Source organism: Mustela nivalis (assembly GCF_964662115.1).
Source record: "Mustela nivalis genome assembly, chromosome: 15".
Classification (NCBI taxonomy): Eukaryota; Metazoa; Chordata; class Mammalia; order Carnivora; family Mustelidae; genus Mustela; species Mustela nivalis.
The window spans coordinates 8847474-8863806 of NC_139034.1; the positions used below are offsets into that span (position 1 = coordinate 8847474).

A 16333-nucleotide genomic window follows, 5' to 3' on the forward strand; every position below is an offset into this window, starting at 1 on the left:
AAAACCCTCTAAAAAATAGAACACTCATCCTTTCCTTCCTAACCTTTTATATAATCCTCGTTGCCCTTTTTTTTATTATTATATTACTTGTCAGGGCAACAAACACCTTTTTTTCTTCCTTAAGCAAAAGATGCTCAAATCACAAGTTTCATTTCTTTGTGTAGACCCAAGGATCTCTTCTCTTTAAGTATTCTGATACATCCACGCTGAGCAAACTCTGTAGGACTATATCTCTAAAACTGTGTAACTCTAAAACAGGATATGTTAAAAATTCATTTCTAAGAGCAAAAGATCAAATAATTTTTGAGCAGGAAAGAACTATAGAAATCACTGAAGCCCAAAGAAGAGAAATGAACATGCCCAGGTCCTGCACATTAGCAAAACCAGGTCTAATGACTTGGACGTCCAGTCAAATCACAGTGCCTCAAGCCACATTTTTTCCTATGTATGATGAAATTATCTTAAAGTTTTGAGTTGTTTTGGAATGTTTTCCATGAATTGGATTTTTCCCTCGATATCGTAATGACAGAGATGTGAAAAATTACAAATAACAGGATGTATAGGGAAGATAATGACTTGGTAGCTCATCTCATTTTCTTGTTTATTCCTTTGGACAGGTGATATATTGCTGAATATCAATGGCATTGATTTGAACAATTGAAGTCACAGTGAGGCCATGGCTATGCTAAAAGCCAGCACCGCGTCCCCTGCTGTTGTCCTGAAAGCACTTGAGGTCCAGACTGTCGAGGAGGCAGCCCAGGCTACCGAAGAGCAGCCAGGCACCTTCAGCGAGAATGAGTAGGACTCCAGCTGGTCGCCGTCGTGGCTCATGTGGCTTGGGCTTCCAAGGTACTGACAGCGTTTCAGCAGTTTCATGGAATAATCGTAGTGACAACATTTCTCAGTATGGAACACAGTAAATTCATTTGTCCAGGATGTGAGGGGGAAGGTCCTGGTCAGAGATGAAGTGGCAATGGCATATCAAGTTATAGAAGAAAAGGGTATTTTTTTCCTTAGGTTATTATATTTTAAAAGATAAATTTAGAGAGAAGAGCAGTGGTTGCAGGGACTGGGGGAGGGACAGAGCAGTGAGCGATGAGGAGCGTGGGTGTCTCTGTGACAGAAACGTCGTAGAACGACATGGTTGTGCAACACTCTGGATGGACCTAATGAGACCTCCATATCCCACTGCAAAGGATGCGAGTAAAATGTTATATAAACTCAAATTCTACTTTATTTAATAAATAACATCTATGAAGTAATTATAGAGGTGAATACAGAAAACAAATACGATAAAGAAGGAAATGATGGGGGAGGGGGAGTCATGCTCTGGAGCTGCAGCCAGTACAAGCTGCTACTCGGGGGCCGAGCCTGCTTGCTCCACGGAGGCAGGGGGCGGCAGCTCGGTGGCAGGACCCTGCTGGTCATCCAGGAAAGTCAAAAGGCCTGGTGGCTCTTCCGTGGCAGAGAAGTGAACGAGGGCCCTGACGACCATCTGCCCTGGCCCCAATGGGTCAGGGGGGGTCACTGGTCTTCCTAACCCATAGTGAGCAGCCATAGCAGGGATGGCGGGGGCCAGCTCAGGCCCCAGAGGTGCAGCAGGTGCCAGAGTGGCTGGTGGAACAACTTCCCGAGACACATCCTGATCTGGCTCTGGGGCCGGTGCTGTAGCTCCAAGAAGAGAAAGCATCATCAGCTTGATTGACTTCCCTTTTGCCTTTCCCTTTCCCCACCACTCAGCGTGGCCTGCGTTCAAGACCCAGCCCCCAGAAGGTGTCCCCGATGGAAGCCCATGGGGACAGGGATCTGAGACGACTCACTCTCTTCGGCCCAATTACAATCTACGGAGGCTTCCTCAGGGTGGCCCACCCTGCCTCCGCCTCAGGCCCACATGAGTCACCCCCAGTCCTCCTCACCCCTAGCCTCTGGCTCCGTGGTCTTTTCAGGAGCGCATTGCCTTTCTGGAAGCAGAAGCTGGGCACGGCGCTGCAGGTCCGAGCCCGGCACATTGACCTGCAGGTAGGCCAGCAGCGTGTGCAAGCTGGGAAACTCCGGAGGCTGCACAAAATCCCCTGGATACTTTTCCACCCAGGTGTTCAGGATGGCATAGACGGCCCTGGGGACAGACATGGAGGCAGAGAAGTCAGAGGACAGGGTACGCATCCAAACCAAAATCCCAGGGAACCTATGTGGGAACCTGGGCCCCTGGGCTGTCAGCTCCTGTCTGAGACCAGTCGGACTCCTTGTCCAATTGCGACCTGGCAGTCCTGCGTGAGAAAGGCCTGCTCCCACACGGCAGGCTGGCCAAAAGCCGCTAGGAGTGGGAGTCCTTGGTCAATGGGGGGAGCATTTCTGGACTTCTTAGGGGAGCTGGACACACTCCTCAGTCTGTCTCCTTGCCCACGAGCCACTTGAATTCAACTGCATGTGCCTGGGGAGAAGTGGTGTCTGGCCTCTTAATTACCCTCACTGCACTCGCCTCTGCTCAGTGAAGATCCAACCGAGGAGGGAACAAAGGGACTCTGTCTCTAGCCAGGCCTTCCCAGGACCCTCCCCATACCTCCACCGTTACCTCCTCTGCCCGTTCACTAGGTGCCATGAGAGTGGGTCTGTTTCCACTGACACTCACCTCCCACAGGGTGTGGGATGCCTGCTGCTCCCTGGGCTCTACTGGGTCACCCTCTCCCTGAGACCCCTCTGTGCACCCAACGTGCAGGTGCCAGCACTGCTATGTGATGGTTCCTAAATCCTGTGTTCTGGGTCCCAGAATTGGGGCAGAGAGAGGGCTGGGAAGGGGCAGGGATGGAGCATGACCCTCTCAGGGGTGGAAGCTGTCCTCCATCCCCCTCTGCTCTCCCACAGTGCTCACACACCTACCCCAGTTCCCCAGGGCACCTTTCCAATTTCCAGTAGAAGCTCTCAGACATTTACCATAAAGCAGAATAACGAGGTGAGTCTGAAGGTCCGGCAGCCCCTCAAACTCACAGGACCCTCACTACCCTGGTTGAGAGGGAAGGCCCTCCTAAAGCAGCCAAAGCTTACTCACATGTTGCGCTGCTCCTGGGGTCCGCCGACCTCATCATAGCTGGAATAAACACATCCGAATCTAGAGGAGGCCAGGGGGCATCGCATGAGATGTCTGTGGATATTGGCTCTCACCGCCAGACCCTCGACTAGCCTGCAGCCCTGGGGTGCTTTCTGTTCTGTGCAGGGATCCCATTCAGCTCCTGGATAATCGCCTCCACCTACCGGGGCTTCCTGAATGCTTGCTGAATAAAAGGGCCCCAACCAGCCCATCACCGACATCTGAGTGGGCCCGGCCCCTGCTCACCCCCAGGGATGCTTGCTCTGGATTCAGCCAGACACAGGCCCCAGAAGGAGTCTCAGATCTCCCTTTCAGTGGCAAAGGAGCCCAGCTCAAGATCATAGTGAGAGTCAGGGATGAGGCAGAGGCTTCATCATGAGGGGCACAGGAATGAGCAAAGAGCATGCCCACAGGCCCTCCAGCAGAATTTTCCACTGGCGCAGGCTCCCAGGTGTCCTTTCCCTACAAGACCCCACTGAGTCCCTATAATACCTCTGTCCCAGTTAGGAGCAAGGGAAGCTTGGGGAAGCTTGGGGACCTGCCAGAGTCTCACAACAGGAATTGGCCAAATCTCACAGAGCAGTTAGGGGCAGGGGAGGGTGCTCACCTTGCAAAGAGGAGGTCCAGCACCTCCTGGGGGGTGGCCAAGTGACGGTATGTGTCCAGAAAGGTGTGGACACAGTGTAGATCTTGTCTGATGACGGCAGGCACCAGGTGATCTATTGCGGCCTGCAGCTTGTCGGCCCGCTTGGCCATCAGCACCGAGGTCTTGCTCCTCTTCCTGGTTGAACGATTTTTCCCCTGAGGTGAATCAGAGGAGACATGAGTCAGTGCTGTGGCCACCAGGAGGGTTGGGGCTTGGAGGGCAGAATGAGCCCCCAGATCTCAGGGACTTCAGCAAGAGGTGGGACAAGAGAGCCCAGAGTCCGAAAAAGAATCGGGTGACTCAGTGTCTCATTGGGTTCAGCCTAAAGCTCTTGGTTTTGCTTCAGGTCATGGTCTCCGTGTTCTGAGGCTGCGATCCTCGTAGGGCTGTGTCCATAGGGCAGTGTCTGCTTGAGGATTCTGTTTCTCGGTCTACTTCTCCCCACTCTCCCCCTGTCTCTCTCTCAAATCCATCAATCAGCCAATCAGTTAAGAAGCCTTTAAGGCAATGAGAAAATGTTCTTGGTATCCATACAAAGAATTGAAAGAAATGATGTCTGAACTTGCTAGTATCTGAGGTCCCTTTGTGAGCGGAGTATGGATAGCACATCCCTGCCTGAGTGGCATGGATCCTGTGATTTCTGATAACATAGCCCATTCTTTTTACTTTTTTGAAAGACTTGTTATTTATTTATTTGACAGAGAGAGAGGTGACAAGTAGGCAGAGAGGCAGCCAGACATAAAGGGGGAAGCAGGCTCCCTGCTGAGCAGAGGACCCCACGCCCCCGACGTGGGCCTCGATCCCAGGACTGTGAGACCCAGGACCCATGACCTGAGCTGCAGGCAGAGGCTGAAACCCCTGAGCCACCCCGGCACCCAACATATCCCATTCTTGAGATGAGAACACAGAGATGTTTAAGGTGAGAGGGCTTAGGATAAGAAGGCACGGAGGCTGTAGGATGCAGCACTGTGCCTTGGCCAGAGAAGGGGATTACATCCAGTCCTGCCCCAGTAAAGGGCTCCATGGCTGTGATCAATGACTGGCCTTCCGGACTGCCGTGCAGTGCAGTGCAGTGAGGCCCCTGTTCCTTTTCCTTGGGGTGTGTGGGGGGGCAACAATGTGTTCCATCAATACCAAAGCGCAGAGCAAGAGACAGAGTACCATGTCCCTTTGGATCAAAGTCTCCCAATCCAGTCTTTGCAAGACTTGCAGAAGCTGAGGAAGGACTGTTGGGCCAGTGGGGGCACCTGGGAGCACGAGTTAGGAAAATGCCTTGGCCAGGGCAAAAGGAGTCTAAATCAACGGGATGAAACCTGGTCTAAAGTCTCTTTAATGATACTCCTATAAGTATGTGGACAATGGCAGTGCTTCTGTCCAAGGCGTGGGCAGAACGTTGTGGGCCAGTTTGGGGAAGAGATGGGATGCAGATTCACGGGAGTACAGGACTCTAGGAGGCCAGGTTGGCTTCTAGGAAGTGGGGCCCTTGGTGCTGCATGGGCGCCCCGGGGTTGGGTCTCCCCAGCACCTGCACTCACCCTGAGCCAGCGCCAGACTCTGTTGGCCGTGTGCGGCTTCGTGTCCTTGGAGGAAGGAGAGCAGGCAATCTCCTCGGTCACCTCCTGCACCATGTCCTCTGGGGCGTTCTTTAAAGACAGTGCCCGGCAGGCAGGCAGGAGGACTTAGAGCCCTGTCTGGAGGCCTTTGCTGGTCTTCAGACCCAGGGCGCTCCATTCCAGACACACCACAGCCCAGGTGGCAGAGCCCTCCCCCAAGGAGAGAAACGTGGCCCAGCTTCAGGGCCTTGGATGTGCTCTGGCACAGCTCAGAGTCACCTCAGGAATCCCCTGTGCACCCTGCCCACCCTGACATTGGTGTGAACAAGAAGGGATCACAAGAGTATCCACTGTACTCACCCTCCTCCAGCCCATGGGCAGGAACCCCCACATATCCCTCCTCCCCTCAAACTCCAGAGAAAGGGATGGGGCTTCCCTAGGACGGTTCAGAGGGGTGGGCATCGCCTAGTCTCCTCAGTAGTAAGTACCTTATGGCGTCTCCCTCGAAAGGTCCTGCGGCATTGGGGGGGTGGTTTTAGCCAATGTCTGCAGCATGGGAACAAGTCATTTTCTTGGGGGTTCTGGTACCCAGAGCCCCAGAAACTAGGTACACAACAGGAAAACATCTTTCTGTGTCAAGGTCCTGAGTCCAGTAACCCTGCTACTGGACTAGACTGGCTGCCTGGTTGCAGGGGTTCCAAGTTCTGAAGGCCTTTGTGATCCAGGCAGTGACATCACTTCCTGAGATGCCCTATCAGGGCCCACTCCTGATTGGACCCCTACACGAACAGTGCTCCCATCTGCCATCTCCTCTTCCCCCTTCTGCATGCAAGGCCACATCTTATCTGTACACAGTGACCCCAACACACCCCTCTCCACAGGCCCCCAGGGAAGGTCTGGGAGCAGCCAGGGCCCCAGCTTGCAAACACACCTGGTTTCAGACACAAGTCTCTATTCTTACCTGGTTCAGACCCTAGATAAGCCATTGTGGCAGACAAGGATGGTCTTCTTGCCAAATATGGATGAGTCCAGCATGTCTTTCTATCAGATGTCCACAGGCATAGGTTGGATAATAGCTATGATGTTAGAGGAGGGCTGTCACATGTAGGAAATACCTCCCACCCAATTTCCTCCCTCCTGTCAACTTCTTGGAATCTGCTACTCATCAGATCCCACCCCACAGTCCCTCCTGGGGTGTGTGTTTGTGTGCACCAGCACACAAGCTCCTGTGTGCACACATGTGTTCATCGGTGCTCACATTCTGGAGTCCCAGAAGAGGACAGCCCCACTTACAGAGGGCTGGGTAATAGCTTCCCAAGGTCTTAGGCTTTTTCTTTTCAATGCAAACCCTAAAGAAGGGACTGGAGCCTTGGCCCTTGATGGTCAGAATGTGCCCTTAGCCCTAGAGACCGCCTGTCCCGGGATGCAGGCCATTCTCTCCTTTCCAAAGTGTGTGATGCAGATAGGGGTCCATCCAGTGGGTCGCCATGACCCGGGATCCTCCTCAGACAAGAACCTGGGCATATGTCTCCTGTCTAGGAGACCAATGATCACCCTCAGCCCGATAACATTTCCAGGCCAACAGCCACTTCCTTCCAGAAAAACTTTTCCAGAGCCCCCAGTGAATGGCTACGTTGCATCCAGGACCCCAACTTTGAGGATACTCAAAGAGCTGGGTTCAAGCCGGCTAAGCATCCATACCAGTCTGATTCTGGGCAAGGCCCGGACCCTTCAGGGATCTTCACAGTCTCCCTTCGGGGGCTCCATTGGTTCCACAACTCCTGTGTAGACATGTTTGTGTGACCCCTCCCCAGAGTGTGGTCCGGACTTGGTGATTCACTTCCATGTCACAGAACGTGGCCACGTGACCCAAAGGCCCTTCTGAGATTTCGTTCAAAAACTCATTGCCCAGCCCCATGTTGACTCGGATCCATGTTCTCTCTCCAATCTTCATACTGGAGCACAAGCTCCTAGGTTGAACCATGACCCAGACATATGCACATGGCCCACCCCTGTGTGCCCACAGCAGACAGAAGTCAGGTCTTTGAGATGGGCTGTATCTGACCCATGCCCCTGAGTGCACTCAGGTTCTTGGTGAATCAGGTCCTCTCTTGGCGTTGTCAGCAGCCCAGTTTAAGGAGAGTCTCTGGCAGGAGCCCCCATCAGAGCACTGCTGGATTGCTGATCCTTTGAGACCACAAGGCAGCAGTTAGTTGTTGGTTCAGCCACTGAGTGTGGGGAAGTGCGGTCACACAGCCCTGGGAGAAGGGCACTGATACTGACCAACTTCCCGGGCCCTGGCCCTCCTCCCCTCCCACTCTCGTCCTTCCTCAGCTTCTCTGGCCACCCTGGCCCCCTTTCTAACCTCCAGTCCTCTGCTCCGTGGTGCCCTCTGCCAGGTGGAATGCACTCGCATTTGTGCAGGGCTGTCTCCTTCTTTTCCTCCCGCAGGAATTCTCCGTGTCATCTCAGCACAGCCTTGTCATACCCCTCACCGGGTGGAGTTCGGGCCTTAGTTGTGTCCCTTGCTCTTTTGCTGTGGAGCAATCGCTTTTCCCGTTCACATTTTGGTTTCTCGTTTGTCCATCTTCTGCTCTAGACCCTGAGCTCTCACGAGGAGAAACCGCTGGGCTGATAAGCCCTGGCACCATCTGAGTGCGCAGTGCCCAGTGGCTGAATGAGCGGGAGACAGGATCCGTCCCAGCACAGACCAGCTCTGTTGTTTGAGCCTCACTGATTTTAGTCCTGTGTAAGCCTTTTGTTTTATTTTTAAGTTAACTGTGACTGATGTGGGCCTCGAACTCATAACCCTGAGATCAAGGATCCTAGTGCCTGAGGAAGCCAGGTGCCTCTTTGGTCCTCTTTAAAGGTTTTAGGCTGATCACTATTCAAGTGAACTTGGTCATTTCAACATGCTGTACGGAGCTATATTACATTACGCTGAATGACCATGTACCTCCCCAGGTTTTGGTAGCCTGTCACCACAGAGGTCCCCCCCCTTGACAGTGCTGAGTGGATCTTCAGATTGGAGACTGAAATTCTTTCTGTGTTCTTCAGGAGCCCAGAGTCTCTCCACCATCGGCCTTCTCCCTCCTTGGGATGACATGCACCTCTGACGCCATCAGCACAAGAAGAAAGATGACAAGGAAATACACACAGGAGGGTGTTTCCGGCCAGGTCTTGAAGGCCTCAAGGTTCACTTTGATGCTCAATCTTTTATGTATTATTTTAGGATTTTATTTCTTTATTAGAGGGAAAAGAGCACAAGCAGGGGGAGGGGTAGAGGGAGGAGAACCAGAGAGATGGTGATCTGAGGAGGACAGGGGGTGGCTGATATAGACCTGTGCAGGGACCAGCGGAGGCCGCCCAGAGCTGGCCTCCGTCATCTGGTGTGCCGGGAGTAAGGAGTAGCCTCAGATCCCTGTGCCCATGACCTGCTATCAGGGGAGACCCTTGAGGGATTGCTTCCTGGACTCAGAGAACATTGAATGGTGGGGAAATTTTCCTTGATTTAGGAGGGACATGAAAAGTCAATCATTGGGTTGATACTTTTTCTTCTTGGACCGACAGCCCCAACCTCAGAAGAAGATGCTGAACCACCTCAAGAGCTACCTCTAGCTCCCACTGTGGTGCCTGCCGCAGCTTCAGAGCCCGAGGGGCCAGGATGGGAACCAGTTGTGAGTGTGATACAGCTATGGATACAGCCGAGGGGAGGCACCTACCTGAAGGGGCCTACTGCAAAGTTTCTATGGACAACCAGGTGCATGATTGAAAGACTTAGGGGTCTTCCCCCGTGGGGGACATTCCTGGCTTAAAAGTGTTCAAGCGGTGAAGCGGGGCGATATCCTAGGTGTGAGAGCATGATCTCAGGATCCCGGGGGTCCCCAGAAGGCCAGCTGTGGCCCGAATGCTTCCGAGTTCCCAGACACCAGTTAGGGAGGATGGCTGAAAACCAGGAAGCTAGGTCCCGGCTTTCTGCTCTGGGAAGCAAGCTGGGCCCAGACACCACCTTATTCCATCCACAAAGTCTCACACATCTCGCCATTCTGGTTGCAATGAAGAAATGGACTGTACACAAGAATTTCGTACCTGTGGATTATGCCCAGGATTTAAGGTGCTAGAGAAACATTTTTTGACATAAGGATGGAGAAATGGTTCCTCCACAACAGCTCCTGGAAGGACAACTGAAGTATTATTTCAGCACAGGAAGTCAGGCCTGCAGGAGTGAATGGGAAACAAAGAGCCCGGTGGGTAAGTAGTTAGCCAACGTGTCGGGAAATCTGAATTACCATTAGCTGTAAAACACACGAAAAAGCCATTTTGAGAGATGTTTGTGACAAGTTGGAATGACATGATAATGCACATTGTTAGAACAACTGAAGGTACTTAGCATTAAAGGATTCTGAGATTCTCATTTTGTGCTCTAAGAGGGTAATAGACTCAGTTCAGGCATAAGTTACACGTGCTTAAGAGTTTGGGTTTTTTAAAGATTTTATTTATTTATTTATTTATTTGTCAGCAAGAGTGTGAGAGCGCACAAGCAGGGGGAGCAGCAGGCAGAGGAAGAAGTGGGCTCTGGGCTGAGCAAGCAGCTTGATGCAGGACTCAATCCCAGGTCCCCAGTATCATGGCCTGAGCCGAAGGCAGATGCCTAAGAGACTGAGCTATGTAAGTGTCCCTACATGGGCTTAAGAGTTTTAAAGGTGGGGCAGCTGGGTGTCTCAGTTGGTTAAGGAACTGCCTTCGGCTCAAGTCATGATCCTGGAGTCCCAGGTCCCACATCAGGCTCCCTGCTCGGCAGGGAGTCTGCTGCTCCCTCTGACCTGTCCCCCTCATACTCTCTCTCTTGCTCTCTCATTCTGTGTCTCTCTAATAAATAAATAAAATCTTTTTTTAAAACAAGAGTTTTACAGGTAACCCTAAAATCACAGAAATCAAGTATATGTTTTTTCAAACTAAAAGATGAAATAAGAGAATAAAGAAAGTATGTCAACTCCTTGACAGGGAACAAATGAGAAGAAAGAAACATTAAAAATGCATGATCGGGACACCTGGGTGGCTCAGAGGGTTGAGCCTCTGTCTTCGGCTCAGGTCATGGTCTCAGGGTCCTGGGATCGAGCCCCACATCGGGCTTTCTGCTCGGCGGGAAGCTAGCTTCCTTCTCCCTTTCTGCCTGCCTATCTGCCTACTTGTGATCTCTCTCTGTCAAATAAATAAATAAAATCATTTTTAAAAAAATGCATGAGCAGGGACGCCTGGGTGGCTCAGTTGGTTAAGCAGCTGCCTTCGGCTCAGGTCATAATCCCAGCATCCTGGGATTGAGTCCCACATCGGGCTCCTTGCTGAGCAGGAAGCCTGCTTCTCCCTCTGCCTCTGCCTGCCTCTGCTCACTCTCTCTGACAAAAAAAAAAAGCATGATCAATAGAAAAGTAAAAATCATACGGTAGAAATAAGTCTACCTATATAAGCCATCACAACAAATGTGGGTTGTTAAACCACAAGTCAAATGATATATGAATGGACAGAACTCTTAAATTGAATTAGGAAAATAACAAAATTTGTTTCTCTGCTGTTTTAAAAAAAAGATCAAATGCAAGAGGACAGAAACCAGTGCACAGGCCCAAACTAAATCCAAAGCAGATGCACTGGGTTTTGCCTGGAGGTGGAAATACCCCAGGCTGATGGCCTTGGGAGACACGAGGGTGGGGGTGGGGGGCCAGCTAAGGGAGGACTAAATGGAAGAAGTGATGTGAGATTTGAGGAGGAAATGGTAAGAATGAGCCACCTGGGTGCCGTACTTCAGGCAGAACATCCTAAGGTCCCGTAGGACCTACGGGACCTTAGGATGTTTGAGGAACAGAAAGGTTGATGTCCTTTGACATATGGTACAGGAAATAGATCATGAAGGATGTTGAAGGATATTTGCATTTTATTTTTAGTGCAGTGAGGAAACATCGGAGCATTTGTAGCAGACGAGTTCCATGATGTGTCTTTAAAAAGATCCTTCCAGCTACTGCGGGGAGAATGCAGTAGAGAGGGTTATAGAGAAGCAAGAGGGGAAGCGGGAAAGCCATTTGGTGGCCAGTACAGTTGTTCAAGTGAGAGGAGAGTGTGCCTTGATCCAGAGGGGTTGTAGGGGACACCAGGAGGCAGCGATGGGCTGGAAATATGTTTTGGCGGTTGAGCCAAAGGGACTTCTTGATTGACTGGACTCAGAGTATGGGATGGGGAAGAATCAAGGCTGACGCTCTCCTTGGGGGCTTGAGCAACTGGGTCGATGTCAGTGCCATTCACCGAGATGGGGAAGGGTGAGGAGCAACAGCTTGGGGGGGCGGGTAGGGGTTGCAAATCAACAATTCTGATTGGGTCTGAGATGACTCTCAGCTGTAAAAGTGGAGTTATCAAGTAGGTAGTCCAGTGTTTTGGTGTGGAGATTGGTAGAGATTTCTGAACTGGAGATAAAAATTTCAGTGTTTTCAGGATAAAGCTTGTACTGGGTTGACTCCCCTAAGTAGTGTGTGTGGGTAGAGAAAAGGTCCAGGGTGGAGACTCAAGGTAAGTGTTTCTCGAATTAGCAAATAAAGATAAAGGAGTGCCAACTGAATTTGAACTTCAGATAAACAAATAGTTTTATGAGACTGATGCACTGCCTACTGTGCTAAGGAGGCACCTACAATAAATATTTTTAAAGGATATGTTACATGAAATACTGGGGACATACTTGTGCCAAAAGAATCACTTATTATTTTTCTGAAATTCAGATTTAATGGGACATCGCATTTAATTTGACAATCCTACCTAAGGTACTACTTCCTTGTTTAGATGAGATGTAGAGAAGAATCAGGAGCAAAGAGAATGTTCCAGGGCGCCTGGGTGGCTCAGTGGTTAAGCCGCTGCCTTCGGCTCAGGTCATGATCTCAGGTTCCTGGGATCGAGTCCCGCATTGGGCTCTCTGCTCGGCAGGGAGCCTGCTTCCTCCTCTCTCTCTCTGCCTGCCTCTCTACCTACTTGTGATTTCTCTCTGTCAAATAAATAAATAAAATCTTTAAAAAAAAAAAAAAAGAGAATGTTCCATTTAGTGTGACTATGTAACCTATCTTGCCAGAATGCAATGTCATAAAAAAAAATTTATAATGCTCACAAATTCTATGGGTCAGGGATTTGGACAGGGGATAGTGGGCATGGCTTTCCTCTACTCCTTACTCTAATCCTGGGATTCTTGCCAGCGTGGTGTCTGGGTTCCAATGGTGAGAAAGAAAATGCATGTGCATGTAAGCCAAAGAGAGAGATTCAGATAGAGAGAGAGAGAGGGAGACAGACAGAGAAAGAGAGACTTTATCACTCCAATGTCCCAATTCCAGGTAACTTTGATTCATTCTACAAGAAGCTCCCGAATGCCTTGCCCTATGTTCTGAACTGTACAGTAGGGATAGGAGGAAAACCCTTGTTCATTTTTCAAGCATTTATGGACCAGACCCTGTGCAGGGCACTGGGAACACAAAGGGGCTTAGCCCTGGCCCCTGCTGTCCAAGCACTTACATTATGGGTGGGTATGTGCTGGTGAAGACAGACATATCGGGAGAATCAGGGCTCAGCATCCCCATCAAACCCTATCCTGGCTTTTGGGGGAGAAGATGTGAAAATGTAAGCTATTCTTAAATAATCTAGCAGGTGACTTAGGATCAGACAGGCTGAAACAGATAGCAGGAACAGGTGGAACCTGGGAGAGGGAGTGATTGTTCTGGGTTGGATTAGTTTGGAACGATTTTCTACAAGAGAAGCAGTTTGAGCTAGACCTTCCAGAGGAGGAGAATTTGATCACTTCCCTTAGCTCAATAACATCCTAGACATCGTCACATTAAATAAGTCTGATCTTCCACACCCAAAGCCCTAGTGACCACCTTTAGTTGACCCTGGGTGTCAGTTAACATTTTTTCCTCCAGAGTCCAGTATTTCCTCTACACTAGTAGTTAGATCTAGAAGCTTGGCTGGGCTTGATTTTCTCTTTCCCTTCCCTTCTCTTCCCTTCCCTTTCCTATCCTTCCCCCCTTCCTTCTTTCCTCCCTTTTTATTCCTTCCTTCCCTCATCTCTCTCTTTCTCTCTTTCCTCCCTCCCTCCCTCCCTCCCTCCCTGCCTCTCTTCCGTCCTTGCTCTCTCTGTCTCTTTCAGGAATACTTACTTCACAGGTGGTGCCCTTGTTTCCACCAAGAACATGTGCGACAAAGTCTTACCACCTAAGTTTTCTTCTCTAATTAAAAATTTGCCAGCATCTCATTTGGATTATTTACTTACTTATTTATATTTATTTTATTTTAATATTTATTCAACTTGTCTTGGTGTTGGTTTGTTTTGGTTTGTCTGTTTTTTGGTTTTGTTTTGTTTTGTTTCATGTTTTGAATGCCTGCTCTGCTCCAGACAGATTGCCAAAGCAAATGCTTATTAATCTCAGCAGTCTTCGTGGTGAAATTACTTACTCCTGTAGGTATATGTGAAATAAGAATAAGATCAAGCCACCTAGACACCAGTGTTGGTAGAGTATCTCATCCAAAAGAAACCCAAATCCTGCTTTAAAACCAAACAAAACATTGAAAACTAATATAGCTCCTTACTGAAGATCTCTTGAGAAGGTAGAATAGGGTGAATTATACTAAATAACATCCATCAAGACTACCTCAATAAAGCTTCTTTGTATACTGTTTCTCCCGCATTTTTTGTCACTTTCCCTATTTCCTGCTCATCTGCAGTTTGCCCTCACATACCAGGCTATCCTCCCCCACTCTTTTCTCTTATCATGTCTCCTTTTTTTTCTTTTACCAATTTTCATGGAGAGGTAATAACAGTAACTAACACTTACTAAGGGATTATCAGGAGACGGAAAGTGTACCAAATGCATCACCTGTGTTATGAGGAAAATACTGTTCCTTTCCTCAGTTTAAAGATGAAGAAAGTGGAATACAATGCAGTTAAGTATCTTGCCCAATATCACAGAGAGTTAAAGCCTAGATCCACGATGTAAAGCCAGACAGTCTGACTCGAGAGTCTGTATTCTTTTTTTAAGAATTATTTTTATTAACATATAATGTATTAGTTGCCTCAGGGGTACAGGTCTGTGAATCATCAGGCTTACACACTTCACAGCACTCACCATAGCACATACCCTCTCCAATGTCCATAACCCAACCACCCTCTCCCTACCTCCCCACCCCCAGCAACCCTTAGTATGTTTTGTGAGATTAAGAGTCTCTTATGGTTTGTTTCCCTCCCGTCCCCACCACTTTTTTTTTTCATTTTTTCCTTCCCTAATCCCACGACCCCTGCCCTGCCTCTCAAATTTCTCATATCAGAGAGATCATATGAGAATTGTCTTTCTCTGATTATAGAGTCTGTATTTTTAACAGCTATTCTATACTGATTTATTTTCCAAAATCTATATATAAGTTCCACTTATGATAATATAATAGGTTGGAAATGACTCTGCCTTTAAAAAAAAAAAAAGAGGAATTAAAATAACAAAGTAGAAATCAAGTTCTGAAAGCACCAGGTAACTGACAAGTTAGTGAGAAGGTACAAGAGGAAACTATAAGAAAGTGTATACCCAGAGAGGTAAGCAGAATAGTAAAATTTGGCAAAGGGCCACTTAAATTTCTTACAGGATATGAAATTCAGAAGTTAAAATCTAGGGCCTAATGAATGGGGAGTCTAATGAGGTACTCTTCCTACATAAAGCCAGTATGTATTATAAAAACAAAGCACATTTGGTCATACCAAAGAGATACTACTAATAAAGTTCGTTCTTTCTTTCTTTCTTTCTTTCTTTCTTTCTTTCTTTCTTTCTTTCTTTCTAGTTTTGTCTCATGCCACACTTTAGTAAAATTCATATTATTCCTTGACTACTGTCTCGCTGCTCTTGGCTTTCTTCTTTCTCTTCCTTCTCCTACTCTTTTTAAAAATTCATGCATATTAAGGATTGATCTAATTTTAATTTCTTCTCACTTAAGGCTACTCTTGGAGGGGAGCCTGGGTGGCTCAGTTGTTGAGTTTCAGCTCAGGTCTTGATCTTTTGAGTCCTGGGATCCTGCCCTGAGTTGGACTCTGTGCTCAGCAGGGGGTCTGCTTGAAGATTCTCTGCCTCTGCCCAACCACACCCCCCAACACACTCTCTTTCTAATAAGAATTCTTTAAAAGGAGATGAAAGTAAGAAAAACCTGAAAAAAATAAACAAAAGGCTACAAAATAAAAATACAAAGAATGCTACCTAGTGATTTCCCTGAGCTCTGCAGCTTTGCAGCCCTCTCTGATCAGTGAACTTGAGAGAGGTGAGCTGTTCGTGATGGCCTTCTAGGGGAGGGGCTCTTGCCCTGATCCTCAGGTGGACTTCCCCTGGTGCAACTGCAGCTGGCCCAAGCAGCAGAGACGGGCCCTGGGTTCCAGCAAGTGCCGCTGTTTTACTCCCTGAAGGCTTGCAGCACCAATGGCTGAGGTGACTGTCACCGCACCCTGCTCCCTAGCCCAGAGCTGAAAATTCACACCCAGCTCTTCAGTGAGCCCACACAGAAAAAAACATTCCACCGGTCTTATCTCCTCGAATTCTGTCAGAACTCTGGGTTCACCCTGCCACGGATGAGGCATTTTTATCTCAGGCACGTGACTGAGTTCCAATTCCAATTGTTTTGTTTTGTTTTATTTTTAAAGATTTTATTTGTTTGAGAGAGTGCATGAGAGCAGAGAAGGTCAGAGGGAGAAGCAGACTCCCCATGGAGCTGAAGCCCTATGTGGGATTAGATCCCAGGAATCTGGGATCATGACCTGAGCTGAAGGCAGTTGCTTAACCAGCAGAGCCACCCAGGAGGTGGGAACCACCCACTCCAGGTTCTATGGATTCCAGTGACACAGACCAACACCAGACCTGCGAGGTGTCAGAGGTCTCACCAAGCTCCTGCTTCTTCTGGACCTCTCCCAGGAAAGTGATCACCCAACTATGCTGTGATTCGGAGTACAGGGCTTTACAGAGTAGAAAGCCAGGTTGTAGCTTCATGGTTTTCAGCCAT

At 48.9% G+C, this 16333-nt stretch overlaps 2 protein-coding genes across 2 annotated transcripts in view; one reads left to right on the top strand and one right to left on the bottom strand.

The window, feature by feature from the left end:
• LOC309848890 (uncharacterized protein) overlaps window positions 1-1038 on the top strand; it is a gene marked incomplete at its 5' end in the record, with an annotated part of 137005 nt that extends 135967 nt beyond the window's left edge. Inside the window, 1 exon segment of the mRNA XM_082700931.1 lies at window positions 618-1038. Coding sequence (XP_082557057.1) covers window positions 618-661 — 44 coding nt within the window. The 3' untranslated portion in view covers window positions 662-1038.
• Window positions 1039-1209: 171 nt separating this feature from the next.
• LOC309848526 (ral guanine nucleotide dissociation stimulator-like) overlaps window positions 1210-16333 on the bottom strand; it is a 438233-nt gene continuing 423109 nt past the window's right edge. The window contains exons 3-6 of the mRNA XM_082700225.1: window positions 3693-3886; window positions 3047-3106; window positions 1917-2116; window positions 1210-1665 (exon numbers count right to left, since the gene is read on the bottom strand). Of these exons, the coding sequence (XP_082556351.1) occupies window positions 1355-1665; window positions 1917-2116; window positions 3047-3106; window positions 3693-3886 (765 nt within the window). The 3' untranslated portion in view covers window positions 1210-1354. The remainder of the gene's footprint in view (window positions 1666-1916; window positions 2117-3046; window positions 3107-3692; window positions 3887-16333) is intronic.